This window comes from Gouania willdenowi, chromosome 16 (assembly GCF_900634775.1).
Source record: "Gouania willdenowi chromosome 16, fGouWil2.1, whole genome shotgun sequence".
NCBI classification, from domain to species: Eukaryota; Metazoa; Chordata; class Actinopteri; order Blenniiformes; family Gobiesocidae; genus Gouania; species Gouania willdenowi.
This window is the reverse complement of record NC_041059.1, coordinates 37,662,717-37,687,044: the sequence shown is the minus strand read 5'-3', so window position 1 is coordinate 37,687,044 and position 24,328 is coordinate 37,662,717. Positions and strand designations below refer to the sequence as shown.

The following is a 24,328-nucleotide window of genomic DNA, read 5'->3' as shown; positions in this document are numbered from 1 at the left end:
GTAGTTCACAATTTATCTGTTGGAAACAAACTGAGGACAACTCTGGAATCAAACAGTGCTATTTTTAAAAATCCTTTTAAATGTTGAACAATTGCTGGCACAAGTAGAACACCAGAGCAAAACTAATCTGTGTACATGACCTTTTCCCTTTTCTCAGTATGAATAAAGCACAAAGTGGAACTAAGTCAGGATAAACATATTCTGACTCATTGAGTTACCGTCTAAAGAAGAAGAGTGTGAGAGTGATCAGAATAACACCAAACACAACCCCAAGGATCAGCTTCACATTCAGACCTGAAACACACAGTTCACAGCATCAGTTCATGAGTTATCCCTTGTTTCCATTCATTTTAGTCTATTTTAGTCAGATAAAAATGTAACGCCAATTAAAATAGATATTAGTTATGGAAGCGTATTGCATTCACTGAAATCTGTTTTTTCTGAATGATTTATATTTTTTGGTTTGTGTTTTGGGCGACTTTCTTCTATTTTTCAGTCTATTTTTTTCTTCTATTTTTCAGTGGAATTTTAAAAAAATATTTGGAGGAAATTTTCTGAATTATCGAGATACTTGGAAATGTTGCGAGAACATTAATCCTATAGTGACTCCTTACTACACACTTCAATTCTCTACCCATTTTGGGTGTTTTCAGCAGTCTCCTGATCATATCTTGAGTGACCACATAGCTAGCCTGAATACATTTCAAATGCATCATTATATTGTCTATCCATGATGGAACATGCCATATCTGTTCAGCTGATCCTGGAGAAATGTCTCTATGTCCCGCAGATCTGAATGGGCTTTCCTTCTGAACAACTGCAAAGTCCTCAGGTGCCTGTGTAAAAAATTCCATAGCCTAACTATGTAATGCCATCAATATCATCTATAGAATATTGAACTATCGTCCAGTGTCTCAAACCAAGTTGAAAGTACATTTTTTATCAATTTAAACAAGCAGCTAGTGTTGTGTTCAAGACCACACTATCCGAGACCAAGGCTTGCCCGAGAACAGAATGCACCGAGACCAAGACAAGACCAAGACTTTCGGGAGCCGAGACCGAGTCAAGACCATCAACATTTTTTTTTTTAATTTAAATTTTTTTATAAATAAATGAAATTATAGCAAGGTTCAACAGTTAAATAACATTCTCTCTTTAATTTTAGTTTATTTTAAATACATTTGACAGACAAAAAAGGTGCCTGCAAAAAATTAACTAAAATATTAAAACTACTACTGCTACTGATAAATTCACAATTATTTTACATATTTGAAAACAAGATTTTTATGTCAGCTGAATGTACAGCAAGTGTTTAAAAGCATTTCTGCCAAGAAATAATGATTCTTGATTCTGATTCTTTGAGTTGTGCAGGTCAACAGGTCACAGATTTCACAAGATAATTTTTTAGTGTGAAAAAGCCTTTACACAGGTTATTTTTATTAATTCACTTAGTTGATATAGTTTAATTTGGTTGCTGTAATGTAACTAGGATATTCAATTTACAAAGGTTTCCAACTGTAACCGTAAAAGTGAAACTTTCTGAAATAAAACTACAAACAAGTTGTCATCAGTGTAAAAAACATAGAGCTACAGGTAGATGTGAAACTAAATAAAACAAACTCAAACCCTGGAAAAGTCATGTGACAAATTAATCAATAGTTCTTGTTGAGAATTATTATTATTCTATAACTATAAAAAATAATTATATTGTGAACCTGTTTATATTGTGGGGAACATATTATATACATAAATGTAATTGGAGTCTAAAGACACAAAAAAACACCACTTTAAAAAGATAATAGACTAATATAAGACCTCTTTACAGTTATTTGACTCATTCTGCGTTAGTGCAACTCTGCGGTGATGACGCGTTGGTGACGACATAATCCAAGATGGCGGCGGCCTGGACTACAGCTGACATTATGTAGTAAAGCCTTAAAAGACATGGATATAATGAAAAGAGTGGATGGACAGAGACATAAACATGGAGACTTTCACACAGACACACACGGACTTATTAAACACACACAGACTTATTAAACACACACAGACTTATTAAACACACACAGACTTATTAAACACACACAAACTTATTAAACACACACAGACTTATTAAACACACACGGACCTCAGTAAACACGGTAAACGGAACAGGCTTCACCTGTCGGCTGGCACTAGGACCCAGAAGCAGAGTAAGTGCGTCCCCTATCCAGCCTTCACAGGCTGTAATATCATCAGTTTATCATTTTACCTGTTATTAGAGCTACTGTCTTTACCAGGGAGATAATATTTATTACTGGTGATTGTTTTCTGGAGTTTTACTGGGATTTTTACCGGTGATTAGTTCATATCTCCCTTGCGCTCCGCGGTCCAAACTGACACCGTAGCCACACACGTATGAGTGTGTCACACACGTCACTCAGTCACATTAAGGAAGGTTGTGGTCATTATACGGGGTGGATTAAATAATGAATAAAGGATTGTTTTATCCCGTTCTTCTCCGTGTTATTATCACATTATAAAAAAGTTTAAAAATAACAGGAATTAGTGCTGGTGTCGAACGGTCTTGACGGAAAATCCCGAGTCCGAGACAAGACCGAGTCAAAATGCTTCAGAGTCCGAGACGAGACTGAGACCTTTAAAATTTGGTCTCAAGATCGGTCTCGACTACCACAACACTACAAGCCGGCCATGTTTGCTTTCAATAAAGAAATAAATGCATCTGTTGTTTCAAAATTCCTCTAAACTCAGAAAAAAATTATGCAAAAACAAAACAAAAAATTAGCACAAAAAACAGAAAAAAATGAGTTCGTAAAACCAAACAAAATATTAGCATGAAAAACAGAAGAAGAAAAAATTGTCAGAAAAACAAAACAAAAAATTTGCACAGAAAACTGAAAAAAAATTGTCAGAAAAACAAAACTGAAAATTAGCACACAAAGTGAAACTAAAATAGTGCACGAAAAACTGAAAAAAATTTGTTCTTACAACAAAACCCAAAATTTGCACGAAACCCCAAATTATTTTTATTTGAGGTTTATTCAATTGAATGCAATACGCTTCCTTCATTAGTCGAATAAACAACCCATCATGGTGGTTTTTTTCTTCACTCCAAGTTTAAAACCTTGTGAATGTAACCAAAGGTTCCTCACCAGCAGAACTTCCTTCCTGCTCCTCCACCTTCAGCCTGTAGGGCAGCGACTTCGTCTTCTCATTGGTGCTCAGGGCACAGGTATAATTCCCAGAATCCTCTGGGGTCAGTGAGCTGAGCTGGAGGGTGGGGCCTGACTCTGGGAGGGCGTGGGCATTTCTGTACCATTTGACCTTCAGTTGGTGGAAGGTGCATAAAGACGTGCAGTGGAGTTTTAGGGCGTGGCCTCGTGGGAGGGCCGCCTCCGTCTGTGAGCTGTTGATCGTCATTTGAGTCGATTCTGTTGGAAAAAGACACAACTTTGCTCAGAGACCTAATGTGGCAACCTTATCCTGAAACATTCATGCTAATTAACCTATTGATTTCCTCTTTTTGTCCATCAGAATATGCTTCTGATGGACAAAACTCACACAGAGAATCTAACCCCAGCTGCCTCTGTGAAAGACGAAGGCCTTGACCAAACCTGTCAAGTATCCCGTTTTGGCAGGGAAACTCTTATACTTATACTTAAATTTGAACTTCTGTTTGAAATTCCGGAACTACTTTACTTGAAGATTTATACATGAGGCTGACATTTCACTGTCATTATGATGAACAAGGGCACCACATTTTTTATTTACCTTTTTTGGGGGGGAGGGGCCTATAACTAACACACACACAAAGCAAACATGTACAAAGGTTAATAAAAGGTAAAGATAGAATGATTAGAATCATGGGGACACTCTGGACACCTACTTTGTGGCAGCAAAACGTAAAAAAAAATATATATATATGATGATGTTTCCTATAATGATGTTTCCTATTTAGATTTGACATGCAAAAGGAATGTTCCAGCATTTAAATATGCATCAGTGCACATAGTTTATTTCAAACAAAATAATATATTGCCTAAAAAAGCTGTGAGTGTTTTAAAGCTCACCTCAGAAGAACTGCGTAAGCAGCAGATTTCATTCATTTCACCTTCTCTCCCTCTCCTTCCTTTCTTTGCGTTTTTGACCTGTTTTTTTTATTTTTTTCTTGAGGAATAACATGCTGCTGTGTATCTCCCGCTCCATCCATAGCGCAGCACCACTGTTTAGAGGGGGTGGTAGCTAGGGCTCTGATGCAGCATGAATAATGGTTTTAGTGCACAACTGTGCTTAACAAATAGCTTATTTTCACACAGGGCCCTTTTCATTCCAATATAAAAAAATCTAAAACATTTAAAATGCATTTTCGTACACATATATAAAACAGACTTCTGAGGCACCCCTGCCTTGGGCCCTGGGTACTCAGGACCCTTTACCCCCCCAGTCCGACACCGCGATTATGAATGACACCTGTCATTTAGGTGAATAAAGTGTCATGAAGGCTGTCATTAAGTGTTGTTTGTTACCCTAAAGGCTCAAACATACTCAGGCACAATGGGCTCAGAGCTTACATACCTGGGTGCACCGCCACTTAATAGTTTCCATTAATGTCCCACAATCTTTAGCACTTCTCTGTACTCCTAGTACAGGTTTTAAAGGTGTTTATACTTTTGTAGCTTGTCTGCCAGCCTCGCCTCAAAGCTCGTGTTCATCTCTCCTGCTCTGTTTCACCAGGCGGGTGAACTGCAGGTCGGTGTTACATTTAATGCGGGTCGATACAATGCCAAGCTGTGTTTTGTGTGACACCAACTACACGGAGAAGTCATCGCAGTAGTAAAATCAGAGCTTTAACAAAAGTAATGGATGACATGTACTTAAGTACTCACTGTTGCTTTGAGTTGAGTTGCTTTAAAGGTACTTGTACTTTTTTGAGTACATTTCTAAAATAGTAATTTTACTTGTACTTATGTACATTTTAAAATTGGTAAAGCCATTTGTTACATTTCTACACCAATTTACTGAGTAAATTATTATTTTTTGTTTTAAAATGATCAACGGACATTGTGAAACTACGAAAAAATGAAATGACCAGACAACAATCAAATGCATCTCATCATAGCCGACCAATCAAATTAAACGTAATGTGCCGAGTCAAAACAGTTGTAGAGTTAATGTTTTTATTGGTTTATTTTACAGGGACAATGTTCCAGATTTAGCCAGAAGGCTATTTTCATCGATAGTCCCTGAACAGAATGATCAAATGTCACCCTAAAACTATACAAATTACAATAAGTAGTACAATTTATTGTTATTGCGCAAGATTGTCTCTTGTTTTTTAAGTTTATACATCAGATGTTTACTGAATGCAAGGGAACCATGGCAAGATTTATTAGCATAAATAAAGGTGGGGGTGAAAGTAACTTGTAACTTTTACTTTGAGTACTATTTAATTGAGCTACTTTGTACTTGTACTTGAGTACAATTTCAATCAAGTAACATTACTTCTACTGAGTGACGTGACGTGAGCACTAGGGTAGGGTAGGCAGGGAGTTGCAAATCGAGACCACCACGGTCAACACCAATGACAATTCCATATGTTTCTGCTGGCAAGTGTTAATTCAATTCAATGAAACTTTATTTGTATAGCGCAATTTACTACAAAGTAATCTCAATGTGCTTATCAAAATATAAAATCCATAATATGAAAGAAAAAACCCAACAAAATTCACATGAACAAGCATTTAGCCTCTAACAAAATCAACATCATAAACACCATTAAATAAACATAAACAATTATTTAATATAGCCTCCATACTCTCCCAACAAGATATATCTCATGACACGGCAGCACATCTGTTGTTTGTGTTGGAAACACAGAAACACGGAGAAAATAACAACAACAACAACTCACAACAGACTCAGTGAGGAACATCCACAAAGCAAATCCTTCCTTTCACTGTAGAACATACAAACAATGTTCTGACCTTATCTTTGCTGAAGGTCTGGTAACTCAGGTGTTGGTCTCACATCTTTTAAAAGCTGCTGTTTTTCCTCAAGAGAAAGTTTCTCTATCATCTCTAGTGCTGTCATCCTGCCTGTAGTGTTATCCCGCTTCTAGCTAGAGAACGTAGCAGCAGCGGCCACATGATATCAATTCACTAATGCACTGTGAACTTACGTATAGCCTTTAGCATAGCGCAGTTATAGCCAAAGGCAGCGTAGAGAGCTGCCTTTTTACTTAAATGGTTTTCATCTTGGGGAACTGACTGTGCATGAGCAAACACATAAACACGCGACGGAAACAGAGGCAGAGCAGCAATGTACTTTCGGGGAGGGGGTGTGGCCAGGGGAGTTTCTAGACCCCCTGGGGGCCCTAGGCAAGAAGGACTATGAGGCCTCCCGGCCCCAGAATGATGATGAATGAAGTCCAGGACGACGGATCAGTAAATAAATACTTTATTAAATAATCAAAATAAATAACATAGCTATCTAAACTAAATGCAAACTTTACACACAATATATACAGTAAATGCCAGAAAAACAAACACAACTGAAATGTGCAAAATTTTAAGTATGATAAAAATGCAACCAAGCAAAAAAACAACAAAATGAAAGTGGAAAGTAAGAGTACACTAACCATGAACATTGTCATTTTGTAATTTTCTTTGGTGAATCTCTGAGGTGAGTTTTCTGAACTTTGGAGAAGTCCATGTCTGTTATTTGGTTCTTTTCTCACAATTTGATACCAAGCATTGTCATGGATAGCTTTTAGCCACAACGCAGGATCATCTGATATTATGTGATTTGCTATTATTTGAGTATCTTCTGTTCTGGTGACGTGGTGTCATGGGGTGGGGAGGAGGTGGTGATGGAAGGCTGTGCTGCTGCTGCTGCTGCATGAAGGTACCATCATGTCCTACTCCTCTTCTTCAAGACCCATCTCATGATTTGAGGTTGATTCTGCTAGAAATAAAATAGAATAAGAAGCAATTAAGACTAATATTTGTGTGGTCATATTATAGCTCCCATGATATATTTGAAACTTTAAAATGTGTTTTAAAAAGTTAAACTAAATAAGTAGAGAGGTCTGCTGTTGCTGCTGCTGCTGATGTTGTTGTTGTTGTTGGTGTTGTTGTTGTGGTGATGATGATGGTCCAAAAAACTTCAACAAAACACCATGAGGAAGAACGAAAAAAAGAACACAATGTATTTGGTTGGTTTACATAAAGTAAAGTAAAGAAATGTACATGCTACACAAACACTAAACATTTGAGATATGTTTGGAATAATTAATGATCATTAACAAACAGTAACAACTTTAATGCTTCAAGTTAACATTTTATTTAATGTAACATTTAGGCTGTAGCAGAACATTTATGGATGTATCAGTTTTATCATTTGACAACAAACACTTTATTCTGGGAGAAAATATAATTGGCAGCAAAGGACTAACTTATTGTGTGTCTATGAATGTACAGTATGTACACAGTCATTAGCAACAAGACTTATGATATGTAAGCAAAGCTGGAATACTTCTTAACATAAAGCTGTTAAAATTGGTGTAAAGTAAGAATAAATATGTGTTCTAAGTTTGTCATAACACAGAAGTTTGTTGTTAACCACACTGTCAAATATGAATGATTAATAAATACATATAAACACACTTTATGAATGTGTTTAGAAGTAAATGGCTGAATTTACTTTACACACACTTAAATGTACAGTAAACTTTTCTGGTGGGAGTTTGGGACAAAGTACCTGGGACTAACTGGGACAAACTTTTTTATAATGTAACACATATCTTACACATTCTCACTTACCACTATCATGTTTTTTCTTTTCATCCTCTTCTTGTTTTTTTTTTGTTCTTTTCATGAGCCCTGAGGGATGTGTCGTCTTCATTATATCTGTATGTGTTTGATAACAACAGCACGTTGATGCAGTGACCGGTAGTAGTGCGGCCCCATGTTTAGTTATTTGGGCTATGAAAAATGCTGACACTTTCAAACTTATAGGTACTGTAGGCTATCGGAAATGGAAAAAATAAATAATTGATAATTATATTATAATTAAAACAAATAATCAAAATAACATTTCACCCTTGGGTAGGCACTGCCTACCTTGCCTACCCTGACTGCACGTCACTGCTTCTACTTGAGTAGGATATATGTTAATACTGTTTACACCTCTGCCCATCCCTCACTTCTGTTCCCTGTTCAATATTCACCACACTGCTTACACACCCACTACACTGATTTTGTACTACACATCCACATCCCATGCTCATTCATATCTTGAATCCACATAGTCTATCTCCAGGGTTAGCCAAGAAAACTCAGTTCTGGCTGAGTGAATCCGGCCTACCTGCTTCTGGTCTCTGAACACATCTCAGACACTCCCACCTCTGATACACCTTCACAAACTCCTTGATGAACGGTGTACGGTAGAGAGAAACCCGAGTAACACTGAACTGAACAGTCTAGAACCATTCAGGAGGTTTCATCAAGAGAAAATAAAAGCAAACCTAACTCCACGAGATCCCTCTACCTAACCCAAAAACGCCACTGGAGCTCTAAAGGTGTCATAATTTAGCAAACGACACTTAATGACAGCCTTCATGACTCATTCATGCTAATGACACAATAATGACAGAAAGAATTTCTTTTTCGAGGTCAAAAGTTTACACACAAAAATTACTATGTCTTTAAACAATGATGATGTCCTTGCTTTGGAAGCTCCTGATAGGTTAACTGACATGTGAGTTGCACGGCAGGAACTAGAGCTCTTCATAAAATAGACGGCATCTTGAAGAAAGAACATTATGTGGAGTCCGCCTTCGAGAGGCCTCAGAAATGGCAGCTTGTCCTCTCACAGCAAGCTAGCCATGCTAAAGCTATGGAGCTGCTATGGCACATCCACCCACAGGTAAATAAAACAAACACATGTTAATGTTAAAATATAATTTAAAGTAATATAACATGCCTCTCTTTAAACATTTTGAATATTTTAGCAGACTAAATTAGGTTTCTTTATTACAATGTTTATACTTCATATGTTGTAGATAGCGGTTAATTCACGAAGCTAACCTTTTTGGGTATTCGCCGCTGCGATTGCAAGCTGGCAAGTTGAGCAACGCTGTTCAAAAAATAAGAGCTATTTTCCCTTAGACTGCAAAAACAGGAAGTTACTCGGCACCAGGAGGCGCTACTTCCGGTTGTCATGAAATAGGTCTATTGCCACAATAGTTAAGAAGTGTCTTGAGGACAACAAAGTCAATGTCTTGGAGTGGCCATCACAAAGCCCTGATCTGAATCCCCTCGAAAATTTGAGGGCAGATCTGAAAAGGCGTGTGCGAGCCAGGCGACCGACAAACCTGACTACACCAGTTACACCAGTTCTGTCAGGAGGAATGGGCCAATGCAGCCATGGTGCTCCACGAGACACCAAGCGCCACACACTTGTTTCCTGTTTTTAGCCATCTCATCACTGGAAGTGCTACTGTAGAATTGAATGTGTTGCCAACTTTTCTAAGTTGCATGAGTTGAATCACCTTTGCTGGAGGGGTAAAAAATAAGGTTAATTCTGCAAGCTGTAGTTAACTAAGATCTTCAAATGTAATTATAACAAATTTGATAGAATTTGATGATGAATACAAATTCCATTTGAAATTTACATTTAATTTGAATAATCTTTCATTCAAATTTCCTTTCTGTTATTCTTGATTAAATTGAGAACATAATTGAGTTTTATCAGTGTGTAGAACACTAAGGGCCAGAAGCACAAAGATCTTAAATAAAGGGTGGTAATTCAGTTGCTTCCCTAAATCCTTTAGTGATGCAGTTTCTTCACCTGCTACGCGGAATTCACTAAGATTGCAGCAATCATTAGTGCACGAGCAGAACTGGTGCAGACCGCCCTTATTTGACCATTTTGCTCATATAATGTGGAGACGTAAGTGTGCACAAGCACACCGACATTTGAGGAAGTTAAATTTGAGGCAGATGGACTTCTCTGTCTGCTGCACAAACATTTAATAATGTAGAAAACTAAATAAACAAATGAAAAGGTTTTCCTCTTATTTTTTTTTAAAAACACCAACTTTAAAACCAGCACTGTGTCACGGACACTCTATGTCACCATCAGTGATGATGCATAAATTATGCATCTGATCACGTACTGGACCACTTTCTGTCGACATTTACGGCAGTGATGATGTTTGTGTGTGTTTTCACATCCTTCTCAGTCGTGGTATTTTCTGGTACTAAAACTATCACCACAAACAGTTCCAGATTTCATGAATTGCATTGCGTTCCTTGCTTTAATTTGTTTGCATTCACTCCTCTCGCCTACTATGCATATTCATCAGAGGGAAAGGTGCTAAATGGAATTTGAATTGCATGGGCTTTGTACTCCTTATTAGCTCGTGGAGTGACATTTGCACACGTGCACACGTTTTAATGCCACTAAACCTTTTGTGAATCTGCCCCTAAGAGTAAAGGTAAGACCACAAATACACCGCAGTGTTTTTTTTATTGAGTAGTAAATGTGGAATTGCAATGGCAAATTAAGAAAACAATGACGCTGCAGCAAATGCGCACTTTCTCTGAGGCGCTACGAATATAACAATCTTCCATGGTCAAATATATGTGTGTGTGTAATAATGCTGATATGAGATATAATACACAACCAGTAGTCAATGTACAAGCTGCCAATTGAATGGTGAATTTAAGCTACTCAATAAACCAGGGGTTCCCAACTGGCAGACCGGGTCCAGGTCCAGACCCCAAGACCTTTTTATGCGGAACACCAAACATTTTTGTTTAAAAGTACTGAAATAAAATATATAAATTAATTTTTACCAAAAGTTATTTTTGAACAGGCGTGCGCGAGGACAGCTATGTCAGTGTCGGGTCCTTTGCAAGAGCCGGGGTCCGGAGAGATCACTTTTTGGCTTGTGCACACATTACTATGAGATACGTAAATGGATTATGTCAAAAATGAGAAAAGTGGACTCTGAAAACCACATCTTTCGAGATGAGTGGACTGAGGCGTATGCATCCATTTTGCCTTCATCGAGTTCTACAAGGCCCGTGTGTCTTATTGGTTCAGAGTCTGTTGCTTTTGTTAAAAGTGGAAACATCAAGCGGCATTTCGAGACAAGACACAAAACTTTCAATGAAAATTACCCCCCAGGATCACCCGCGAGGACGAGGAAAATCGGTGAGCTGAAAGGACAGTATGAGCGTGCAACACAGCAATGAGCCTATGAGTACTCACTTTGAGTACAATGGATTTTGGGTAAACATAAAAAGACTTTTACTGGCTCCGAAATGGTGTCTCTGATCCACATTTTCAGAGCACTTTGTAGAAGCTGAACACCATCACCAAACTAGTTAACTTTCTCAGGGTTTCATCAGCTCACCAGCATCGTCTTAGCAGAAGTAGATGCTCCTGCCAGTGACCTGCTCCACCACTCCAATGTCAGATGGTTGAGTAAAGGAAAAGTGCTGGCACGCTTTTGGAAGATAAGAAATTAAATTAAAGATTTCCTTGCACAACAAAAGAGTCACAAGGCTCAGATGTTTTTGCACTTTTTAGAAGAGGAAAGTAAGTGGACACACTGGCCTTTCTGGTTGACATCACAGGGCACTTAAATGACCTCAACCTGAAGCTTTAAGGGAAAGACAATTGTGTGTGTGACGTGATGGCTGCTGTCCAGTCTTTTCAGAGGAAACTGGACATTCTGAAAATGGATCTTGAGCAGGACTGTACACATTTCCCTTCACTGAAGGAGATACAGGATGCAGCAATGTCACTGCTCATTCTGACTTTATCCAAAAGTTGATTGAAAACTTTAGGGCTCGTTTTGATGGCTTTACATTGGGAGGCAATGCATGTGTACAAATGGGCTAATGCACAGGCCCTTCAAATGGAGCTATTAGATTTACAGGCTGATGTAGTGTTAAGAGAGCAATGTGAATCCTCTGACCCTGTCACATTTTGGCTGCAGACTGTGCAAAGGTGCGAAAGTTTTCTGTACTTAACAAAGTGGCGGTGTACACATTAACATTATGTTTGGCTCTACCTATAGCTGTGAGTCAGCCTTCTCTACACTAAACTGACCAATGACCATGTGCATGCATGTCTGAGAATCGCTTTGACTCCATTCCTACCTAGATTTATGAGATTGGCTGCCAGTGTCCATGCAAATTTCTCACACTGAGCCAAGTTCACAAACTTGCTTGTTAACATAAATGTTTACTTGTTTTTTGTTGCACTAATAGAAGTATTGTTTTACATTTTTATATCTAATGCATTATAAGGTGCAACATTTGTTTCCTATTTGCACTTTTGAAATACAATGTTTGCAAGTATATGTGCAATAGCAGCTGTTTACAACACTGAATGTATTTTTTTCTAAGTGGTTATGAAGGTAATTCATTTGCACCTAATGTATTAAGACATTCAGTATTCATTTTTATGCTTCCTGGTGCTGTTATTGATGTTGAAAGGTTTGATTTGTACTAAAAGAAAATAATATACTTGAATGAATTTCAACAAAATCAGTTGAATAAATTTAAAGATAAAGATAGTTTTATTGTCAACTTGTTGACATGGTTACAATGTAATAAAAGGACAGAAAACTGAATTATTATTGGGTGTTTTTGGATGTCCGGACCCTCGTCTACTGGGCTGATCGGGTTAGTGGACCTCTTGCCAATTTAGTTGGAGACCCCTGCAATAGACCCTTTGGTTGTTTGTAAACACTGTGATGTATTTGTTGGGCGGGGCTTAGCCTGGAGGCAAAACCACAATTGTCTTTGTTTTTCTGAGCATGAGTGGAATCCTATAAAACTTTAATTTACGTCACTAACGTTATTCCTCCTATTTTGGCACACAAATACACAACAAGATGACATTCTAAAGCTGTAACATTACTAGCCTCCACAGTCTTTAGCCAGTGGCGTTCCTGTTATTGCGTCCAGCTAGAGTTGTGAGATCACTCGTGACGTGGGCCATTAAGAGGTCTATGAATAGGTGCAAATATTTATATAGCTGACTCTGAAAAAGTCGGTGCCTCACCTGCCACGAACCTCACCGCACATCACTGCACTACACGGTGGCTCTCATCATAATTTGTGTGGAAGATGTGAATGAGCAGGGGAGGAGGTGAGAAAGGAGGAGACAGGGTCTCATCACCACCAGAGACCCCCCCCCCCCCCCCACATCCCCACACCCCAACCATGTCCCACTATCAACACATTTCAGCTAACTCCAGGGGGGCCAGGGCCCACCTCCGAGCCCGAAGCCCCCCGGCCCCCCTTCCCCCATTTCACCCCCTGTTGTCACCAGACTATACTCAATGGTTACCATGGCTACCATGGCGACCATGACAGAGCCAACACGGAGTTGGTCACCGTTTAGGGAGACTGAAACAGCCACTACGTTCAAATTCACTCCCATCCAACCCAAACAGTTTCACCAAAACCTCAGAGGACCCCACGGCCCCTCCCTCTGGGTCATCAACACAGAAACAAAATCAAAATCAAAATCATCCATTTAGAATATATGTTATTTATTGTGGACAGGGGGGTTGCGTGCCGCAGTGACCATAAGAGCTATACCAGCAGGAGCTTAGTCTTCAGGTGGGACAGCAATGGTCGATGGAAGTGTAATCCACTTCTCTAGTTTTAGGATGGACACCCAGCTAACAACCCAATTCAATAAAGAAGTCATTCAGATGTTTCCTTTGTAATCTTACCAATGACTCTCAGTCTGACTCCTGTATAGTTGGTAAATTGTCCTTTGGTGAAGTTCACCTCCATCCTGAAGCGAAAAATGCCGATGTGTTGTTTCTGCACGTCACTGATCTGTAGAGTGCAGTTGCTCTTCATGTCTCCAAGATACTTAAACCCAGGCTTTTGGGGTGATTTACTGTCATAGACAGATGGAGTCTCACCCTGACATATTTCATGGTTTTTACACCAGACGACTCTGACAACCTGCAGCTGAACTTTCCTACCACCATCATCCTGGATGAATGTGAGTGGAGTGAAGGAACAGGGCAGCGTGACGGTGGATCCTTGGACGGCACAGGTGGAGGTGAACGGGTAAATCACAGATGGAGCAGCAGCCGCACCTGGAACGAGTCATAGGATTAGATTAAATATGAAGTAAAACCTTTTTATATCTGCTCAACAGACACAGACAGACACAGTTACACAGACAGACAGACAGACAGACAGACATTCACAGTTACACAGACACAAACAGACACTCCCTCACACTCTAAAAAATTGTATTTCAGCAGCAGTTTAAGTAACTCAAAGTTCTGAGTGAGTTTTATATAGATTTCTGCTTTAGGGAAGGAAGTCTACAACCTGCTATTCTCATTTGAGTAAACCTGAATCATTAAAGTTTCTTGTGATGCTGTGTGTCTTACAACATGACACCTCCACCTTCTCTAGGAAAAAAATCAGATTTTGTTTGGTTTTACATTTTCTGCCAACTTAAGACGAAATTTCAATTTTGTAACTACAAAATACATTTTCATTAAACAATGATTTACACAAACAGAATGGTGGCCTGATGGTTACGTAAGTGGGTTTGTAACTAGAGGGTTGCTGGTTTCAGTAACACTTAAAGTTTTATACATAAGGCTGACATTACACTGTTATTATGACACAACACCTGTCATTAGCATGAATAAGGTGTCATGACGGCTGTCATTAAGTTTTGTTTGTTACTGTAACTCCTAACCCAAACCCCCCCATGCACATCACTGTTTAGCACTTCATCTTTTATATCTAAATGTTAACTATTTATTTTTCTGAAATGTTTAAATTGGGTGGGATGATAATCTGTTTTTAATCTCACAGTGAAGTGCCGACTTCTACCGCTTTTACTTAGTCCTGGACCTGTTATAATGAGAAGGTTTTTGTTACTTTGTTCTTTTATTTCTTTTATTATTTTTATTTACTCTTATAAGGAGAGAGAAGGAGTTCCTGTCACCAGAACTCATTCATTTTCTCTCCCGACATAACCCCTAACACTAACCTCATTTCTATCCCTACCTAAACCCCAATGACTAGATCCAAAGGTGTCATAAATTAATGAACGACACTTAATGACAGCCTTCATGACACCTTATTAATGCTAATGACAACAAATGACAGCGTAATGGCAGCCTTATGTATAAAACTTCAAGAAAAGTGCTACCCTGGTTTCTGCTACACTGAGCGCTCGTACCAGGTAGTGTTACAGCAGTGACGTGCCGTGACCACTAGGGTTGGGTAGGCACGTTGCAAATCGAGACCACTATTGACAATTTCATATGTTCCTGCTGCTAAGTGTTAATTCAATTCAAATCGACTTTATTTGTATGAAGCAATGTCCAACAAAGTCATCTCAATGTGCTTATCAAAATATAAAATTCATAATAAGAAATAAAAAACAGAACAAGAGCCACATGAACAATTTAGCCTCTAACAAAATCAACATCATAAACACCATTAAAGAAACATAAACAATTATTTAATATAGCCTCCATACTCTCCCAACAAGATATATCTCATGACACGGCAGCACATCTGTTGTTTGTGTTGGAAACAGAAACACAGAGAAAATGACAACAACTTAGAACAGCCTCAGTGAGGAGCATCCACAAAGTCAATCCTTCCTTTTGTTCCATTCACTGTGAAAAGTATGAAACATGTTCTGACCTTACCTTTGCTGAAGGTCTGGTAACTCAGGTGTTGGTCTCACATCTTTTAAAAGCTGTTGTTTTTCCTCAAAGAAAAGTTTCTCTATCATCTCTAGCGCTGTCATCCTGCCTGTAGTGTTATCCCGCCCACTAGCTAGAGAACGTAGCAGCAGCGGTCACGTGTAATCAATTCACTAATGCATTGTGTACGTATCGCATTTAGCGTAGCGCGGTTACAAAGGCAGCTCTCTACGCTGCCTTTGGGCGTAAATGGTTTTCATCTTGGGGACCTGACTGCACATGCGCAAACACGTAAAAACACACTATGGGAACAGAGGCAGAGCAGCCGTGTGCTTTTGGGAGGGGGCGTGGCCTCCTCCTGCCTTACAGCGGAGTGAGACTGTGCAGCCGTACCAGGAAAGACCGATGTTTGGTAATTTGGACTATGAAACGCACAAAATGCGGACATTTTCAAACTTATAGGTACTGTAGACTATTGGAAATGGAAAAATAAATAATTTATATTTACATAAAAATTAAAACAAAAATTCAAAATATCAATTCACCCTTGGGTAGGCACTGCTTACCTTGCCTACCCCAACCGCACGTCACTGGTCACTAGTTTCTACTACATTGAGGGCTTTGGGTTTTTTTTTTAAAGCAGTGACGGTTAACAGCTGAAATGAGTCTGATTATTATCATGGTCTGAGTTAACTTCCTCCTTCATAGTTTATTTCTGTTGTGCGTCTGTTTTATAAGTCACTGTTTAACTGACTTTTCTGCACATTCACTGTGTAACTTGGTTAAAATGAAGAAATGGAAAACAGAAGTGGAGACATTTTCACTGCAAAAATGATGAAATGATTTTTCAGAGTTCAATGGTTCAGGAAGCTCAACAGAAAGTTCATTATTATTATTATTATTATTATTATTATTATTATTATTATTATTATTATTATTATTATTATTATTATTATTAGTATTATTATTACTATTATTAGTATTATTTTTAGTAGTATTAATAATAATAATAACAAGTAATATATCATATACCGTTTTATTATATTTTTATTATATTTTTGATTCTTAGTTTTGTTTTTGGGCTTATTCTGATCACTCTCACCCTGATAAATGTAATGTGAATGAGTCAGACTTAGTTAATCCTGAGTTTAGATGGAATGTAACACATGATGTAAGACAACAAATAAGAATCACTGATTTTAACAAAACATGAACACAATAACCACAGGGATTTTTACATGTGTTGGTTTGGTTGCAGGAGACAAGCAGCAGCAGTAGAAGATTCGAGAGGAGAACAAGGAGAAACGGAGCAAAAGGTTTATGTTGGAAATCACGTTCAGATCAGCTTTTCACTCTTTAACTCTTCACTCTCTCGTATTGTCTAAATTCACAATTATGTCAAGTAGTTTTACTTTTAAGCCACTGCCTTTCAAAATAAAAGCCAAACAGTGTCATATCAACTTCTTTATCTTATACTTCCTTAAATGTATAATGTGAGAACATCTTAAAGCTTTCTTTCTTTTTTCTGTGAACTTCTTTTAGTGTTTTTGATTTTGTTGAAAAAAATTTGCTTGAACTTTCTGAATTTTCTTGTTTCTTTTAAATTCTACTAATGTTTTTTTTTTTTTCTTCTTCTTCTTCAAGCTTTTTTTTTACTTTTCTAAGTTTTTGGTTTTTGAGGGGACTTTGTTTGATTTCTTTAAAACGTACTGTCTTTCAAATTCAATGTAACTTCTGCTATTCCTTTCATTTAAAAGTTATTATCCTGCACCCCTTTTTCAAATAATTTTAACTTGTTTATTATTATCCTATTATTATTATTATTATTATTATTATTATTATTATTATACAGAGGAACCACTGGTTATGAAGAGACGATGCATCATATCATTTTATTTATTTAAATGTGTTTTTAATGAATTCTTGTTAATCTCACTGATCTCCAGCTCTGATGGGAGTTGAAAGTCTATTAAATATGAACTAAAGCCTTTTTATATCTGCTCAACAGACACAGACAGACAGATGTGTCAGGCTGTGCTGAAGGCCTCTAAACCTGCCACGAACACAATAAACAACACTAACCACAATTATACACACACACACGCACACACACCCCTGGTGTTGAGGTCTGGTGATAAGACATTTTTAGATATTGCAGTACTGAGGTATCTGTCCTATATGTGTGAGTGTAAAGAGCAAACCAATGAGTCAGATCCTGTGTGATCTGTATCAGTGTGATGCAGTTTATCAGTTGTAAAGTTTTCAATTCACTGAATTATTAAAGCAGGTAATGTAGCATGTAGTAGGGCTTTGTGGATGGCACTGTTTGTCTTAATGTCTGTCAGAACTGAAATTGCAGGCGTTCGTTCAGAATCTCCTTAATAATTTGTGCTGTGCGTGTTGCAGGGCATCACAAATACAATCCTGTCAAGTATCGCGTTTTGGCTGGAAACTCCCGTATTTTACCCCTCTTTCCCGCCATCTTCCCGTATTAGTATTTTCCCGTAAATATCCTGTATTTCAATGTAGTAATAATTAAAAGATGCCTTACTAAACTGAATGCTGTCACTAGCCTCGTGAGAACTGAAACCTGAAATGGCCTGAGTGACAGCTCTCGCGAGATTAGTGCTGACAGCGTCAACAAACCCAGAAACCACTCAGAACAGAGATGATGAATGAAGACGTTACGACGAAAAAAAACCAAGAACTGGTTTAAATATGTTGGAAACTGGAACAGAGAGTTTATCTTCCTAAAGAGCATCAGGATGGGACACAGTTACACGTTCTGTTAGATTAATAACTGAGATTTTAACGTCTACCACAGCAGAAGGAACAACGTATGTCACCATGAAAAATCAGCCAATCACAAGCTCCACAAATAAAAACAGCTTTAAAAAAATGTTAAATAATGTAAAGTCTGTAATAAATGTGTCTAATAAGTCATTAGTAAATACCAGAGAACCACATGAGTGAGTATGAGAAATTATAAGAAAATATATAATAATGAAAATAAAATGTCAATGTCTAACTTAAAGACAAGCAACGTGAAATTAACAGTAAATATACAATGTGTTGATTTTTATATAAACTGCAAGTATATTAAATAAACACATGTGCTTCATATACAATTTATGTTTTTATTTAGGCTGTTTTATAATTTAGGATTTAGGGCTGGGTGATATATCGAGATTCAAGATGTATCGAGTTTTCTATTTTGGCGATATAGAAAACCAATATATATATATATATATATATATATATATATATATATATATATATATATATATATATAAATACTGTATATATAAATAATCAGTGACGTGCTGTCAGGGTAGGCAAGGTAGGCAAGTGCCTACCCAAGGGTGAATTGATATTTTGATTATTTAATTATAGTTTTTTTATTTATTTATTTTTTTAAAATTATCATATAATTATAAATTATTTATTTTTCCATTTCCAATAGCCTACAGTACCAATTAGTTTGAAAGTGTCCGCATTTTGTGCGTTTCATAGCCCAAATTACTAAACAGCGCTATTTCCTGGAACAGCTGTCTTTTTTTTTTTTTTTTCGCTCCGCTGTAAGGCAGAGGGAGGCCACGCCCCCTCCCAAAAAAAACGTTGCTCCTCTGCCTCCGTTCTGATTGCGTGATTTTACGTGTTTGCGCATGCGCAGTCAGGTCCCCAAGATGAAAACCATTTACGTCGTAGCCGTGCTATGCTAAGTACTATACGTAAGTTCACAGTACATTAGTGAATTGATATCATGTGACCGCTGCTGCTACGTTCTCTAGCTAGTGGGTGGGATAACACTACAGTGTGGATGACAGCACTAGAGATGATAAAGAAACTTTGTTTTGAGGAAAAATGACAGCTTTTAAAAGATGTGAGACCAACACCTGAGCTACCAGAGCTTCAGCAAAGGTAAGATCAGAACATGTTTCATACTTTTCACAGTGAATGGAACAAAAGGAAGGATTGACTTTGTGGATGCTCCTCACTGAGGCTGTTCTAAGTTGTTGTCATTTTCTCTGTGTTTCTGTGTTTCCAACACAAACAACTGATGTGCTGCCGTGTCATGAGATATATCTTGTTGGGAGAGTATGGAGGCTATATTAAATAATTGTTTATGTTTCTTTAATGGTGTTTATGATGTTGATTTTGTTAGCTGGCTAAATGCTTGTTCATGTGGATGTTGTTGGGTTTTTTCTTTCTTATTATGAATTTTATATTTTGATAAGCGCATTGAGATGACTTTGTTGGAAATTGCTTTATACAAATAAAATTGATTTGAATTGAATTAACACTTGCCATCAGAAACATATGAAATTGTCATTGTCACACTAACATATAATAGAGCTCGAACAATTTATCTCCCGATATTAACATATCCACTGATTGGTATCGGCTAACTTTAATGCTAATTTACACTAATATTTCTAGATTTATTCAGTCAAATATCATTTCATTTAAGTGTTGTTGAGCAGTTCTCTTTCTTGGTGTCACCAGTAGAGTGCTTTGTGATTTATAACCAGCATTATCAAATTAAAGTGTCACGCAGTAATGCATGTACATGTGCTGTCACTTTCCAGTTGAGTGACCGTCTTCTCTGCATTATTCTGTATAACTTCACTTGAAAAGATGTTTTGAAATATGTGGAATTAATTATTAGGCATTCTTTTATGTTTAGGAACTCCTTCTGTTGTCTATGTCATTCCACTACACACCCACACTTGAGACACGCCCACAAGCTGAAAGCAGAGACATTGACCAATCACCGATATGATCTCAGAATGATCAACAAAAACACCTCCTCCAAAAGGCAAAAGGCGTCTCCAAATTCTTTTAAAAAAAGACGCGCTGCCCGAAACTTTAGTTTTGGACGCGGGCGTTGAAGCTCACACGTGTTCCCTCATGTTTCCAGTCTTTCATTTCATTTTTCTTTTATTTGTAGTTGCAAAGCCGACCTTCCAACAGCTGAATCGTGGACCAAACCGTGGTCCCTCTTAGTCTGAAACCGGCTGCGATCATCCCAGAAGGGGTTGTGGATCGGCCAGTAGAAACGCTGCTGTTTAACGAAACAGAACTCAACGGCGGCACGCCAGCGCAGCTATACTGCTACACAGACGTTGTTCCTGCAAACCCAGAACGTCTCCAGGTCCAACCAGACTGCATCTCAAGGTATGGACCAGTGAACAATGGACCAGCAGAACTGACTCACTTAAATTACAATACAACCCCATACTTACACTCCACTCACAATCCACCACATACGTTTGTCCGTCCCCCCCCCCCGTCTGTCTTCCCTCTTTGTTATGATTTTATTCTTTGATTTTACAATAGTTAGTCTAGATTAGTTTAGAATAGTGATTCACTTTACTTCATGTAATCCTCACCTTTATTAGCTTAGAAATGCATTTCATCATGGTTTAATCACCGCATTGTTCTCGTTTCTTACTGGATTATGCAAATAAAAGGTTAAACTTCATCTTTGATTCCTCTGATTCATTAAAGCTGTGATGATTTATCAAGCCAGTTTGGTGACCAGTGTGCGGCTTAGGAATAATGGTGGTGGCTGTGAGCAGAGGAAGAAGTGAGTGGAAATTCCATAAAACAGGTATTTGGGAACAACGTGTCTGTGGTTGAGCCCAGTATGAGTGTTATCCCACAGCCCAAGGCCAGTGCATCCATGACAAATGTATTTCCAAGAACCGCCACTGCAAAACCCACGAGCCGCCCCCGGGCCCCGGAAGCAGCCAGGCCAGCAGCAAGAGCGGGCAATCCGGGGGCCCCCGGCGACCACCACACGGCCAAGCAGCCCCCCGAACGCCCCCACGATCCCAAACCGAGAGGCAACCATCGCCCCCCCCCATACACACCCGAGAAAGCCCCAAGGAGCCAAGGACCCAGCGCACCACGCCACCAATCCAACCCCCAACCCCCAGACCCCCCACCCCATCCCCCCCCCACCCCCCCCACACCCCCGCGCCCAACCCCCCGAGGGGAGGGCCCAGAGAGCTCCCCGCCCGAGACCCCAGCGGAGGAGCCGAAGCCCACGCCCAGCAGACGACCAGAGCCACGCCGAACGGGCAGCCGGCGGGCACCCGCCGCCGGGCCCAGAGCCAGCAGGGACCCGACCCCAGGCCAGAGGGACCCGGAATGAACGCAGCACCAGGAGCAGCCCGCCCAGGGAGGACGACCACACCCCAAGCCGCATAAGGCACCAGGGGGCCGCCGGGAGTCTCCCCGTCGGCCCCCAGGCACCCCAACCTAGCCCCCCATGGCGCCCCAAATCCTGGCTTGATAACTCAACAATAAGCACAATATACACAACCACAATTTCACATCGCATCACTTGAAATCTATCGACTACTCCCCACCCATTCCATTTCCTATCTTGTATTCCTCTTCCCTGTTAACTTCCCCACCCTTCTCCAACCCCTCACCTTGGTGTAACACTGCCCTCTCTTTTTTTACATCCTCCCTTTAATAAAGTATTTCTTACCCTTCCCTAGGGAGGGCTGGTGATGGTCACAATTATGCAATGAAATAAATAAATTTATTTAATTGCAATAACAAAATATGCATTGCATATCTCTTTCCTTTATTGATCTATCAGTTTTACACTTTATGTGTCTTTGTTTCTTGTTAATCTCACTGATCTCCAGCTCTGATGGGAGTTGAAAGTCTTACCTGTGAGGAGGAAAAAGATGCTGCAGAGCTTCATCATCTTCAGCTTCATGAAGCAGTGTGAGCTCCTGCAGCAGAAACTCACACTTTATGAAGCCATCACGTGAAGACGTTCCTACAAACTTCCTCTTTGTCTTCTTCTCCTTCAGACGTGAGTGAGACTTTCAGAGAAAACTTTATTTCACACAGGGAAACTCAGTGATCAATAAATTATACAACATTTAAACAAAGAATATGAAACCAAAAAACAACATGTAGGATGCGGAGGACGGAGCATTGTAATGAAGCAAGTCCATTACTTGTCGGACAAGTAATAGACGTTAAAACAATTGTTTATTGATTGTATTTCCCATGGTTGTGGACCTGCAACAGAGAGTAAAGTTTGAGTGAAACGAATAGTAAAATGTATAATTGTGTGAAAAATGAACTTACTTTGTATCTCTGGTCTGGTCCCAGGTGTTCCGGCTAAAAGATTCCCCAGGGCGCCGGACCACCTTAAGAAGTTTCCAGGACGTACCATTGTGTGAGGAGCAGGAGGGGTGTTTGGAATAAATGCTGTGCTAAATTAGATGTTTGTTTTTTTAAGATAGACATAGTCAACTTAATAAAACAAATATATTTGGTAGAGATTATGAAATGTGTTTACATTGTTAGATTTGTAATGCATAGCTTGAATGAATAAAATTGTTGTTTTTAAGAACTTGCCTGTGCTTCAGAATAGGCTGGGGCTTGATCATTTGTCAGCCTATAAAAGCTGCTCAGCTGCATTGTTGAAGAAGAGTGCTGCATGAACTGAGCTATGTTTGGAGCTCTTGTTTATGTTTTAACACTGTTTTTGCCTATTTTCTCATAAGTACTTTCCTACTTTTGAAGCAATTATAAATACACTTTGGTCTGCACCTGGAAACGTGGCCTCAGCTCTACTCTGTTCCCCCGACCGCTTAAATGAAACGGCCTACCGATGACGAAAATGCAATGACCTCTTTGCTTTCTTTTGTTGTGTCACAAAATGAGCAGTACATTAGCCTTTCTGATGCATTTTAATTAAAAAAAAAAATTCCATTTCAAATTGAGTTTTGTTAACTATTTGCTTAGTACACTGGCTGAGAAGTGCAAAACACATTTACAAATACCACAACACATCTGCAAATTTTGAAAACAAATATACTATACTATAATTATCTAACAAAAAATACAATGTACAAATGTTGAGACAGATTTACAAAGGCACATTGTAGTTGTAAAAGTGTTTCCATATTTGTTCATTTGTTTTGAGTTTTTGTAAAAGTGTTGCAGTAACTTGTAAATGTGTTGTGGTCATTTGTTACAGTAATTTGTTGTGGTTGTGTGAAATCCCAACAAAAATGGGGGGATTATTTTCAAAATAAAATAGTGTTCAAGGCGGATTGACAGAGGTTTCCCTGGCAAACCGACCTTCCGGAGCCTCCAGCGTGCCCATTTCAGACTCTATCCAAAAACTGAGCACATATTCTAAGGAATAAAACATGTCCGTTGATACCGCATTTCACACAAAATGAACACTTTTTTAGGCCCAAAAATTGTGCATTTCGGCTCCGAGACACAGGAAGTAAGTACGGCAAGCTGTAAATTCACTGCCTTGCTTATATACATGGTCAATTTTGAGCGTATTTCTTTTTTTTTTTTTTTTATCTTGTCTGCACATGCTGTCAAAGGTCAACACTACAAGAAGTGCAATCATTATGAGACAGCAATGCATGTTTTGTTATTGCAATAAAATAAATTGATTTATTCTATTGCTTAATTGTGACATCACCAGAGGGGTATTCCATAAAGCAGGTTATGTTCAAACTCTGAGTATGTTCAGGCTCAAATGAGGGAAACTCTCAGTATCTCATTCCTAAACGCGAGGTATGTTCTTCTCTGAGTATGTTACCA

The 24,328-nt window shown here is 38.7% G+C and overlaps 1 protein-coding gene and 1 long non-coding RNA gene across 2 annotated transcripts; one reads left to right on the top strand and one right to left on the bottom strand.

Annotated features, from left to right (window-relative positions):
- Nucleotides 1-170: 170 nt before the first annotated feature.
- Nucleotides 171-22,529, bottom strand: LOC114478605 (uncharacterized). The gene is made up of 4 exons (XM_028471779.1): nucleotides 22,415-22,529; nucleotides 13,763-14,140; nucleotides 3,153-3,431; nucleotides 171-294 (listed from the first exon to the last, which is right to left on the bottom strand). Exons 1-4 carry the CDS (start codon nucleotides 22,461-22,463, stop codon nucleotides 215-217), a joined length of 786 nt encoding a protein of 261 aa, XP_028327580.1. The 5' UTR covers nucleotides 22,464-22,529; the 3' UTR covers nucleotides 171-214.
- Nucleotides 20,687-23,305, top strand: LOC114478606 (uncharacterized). Its single transcript, XR_003675882.1, has 3 exons — nucleotides 20,687-20,902; nucleotides 22,390-22,562; nucleotides 22,868-23,305. It is a non-coding gene; the product is annotated as an uncharacterized LOC114478606 (long non-coding RNA).
- Nucleotides 23,306-24,328: the final 1,023 nt, after the last annotated feature.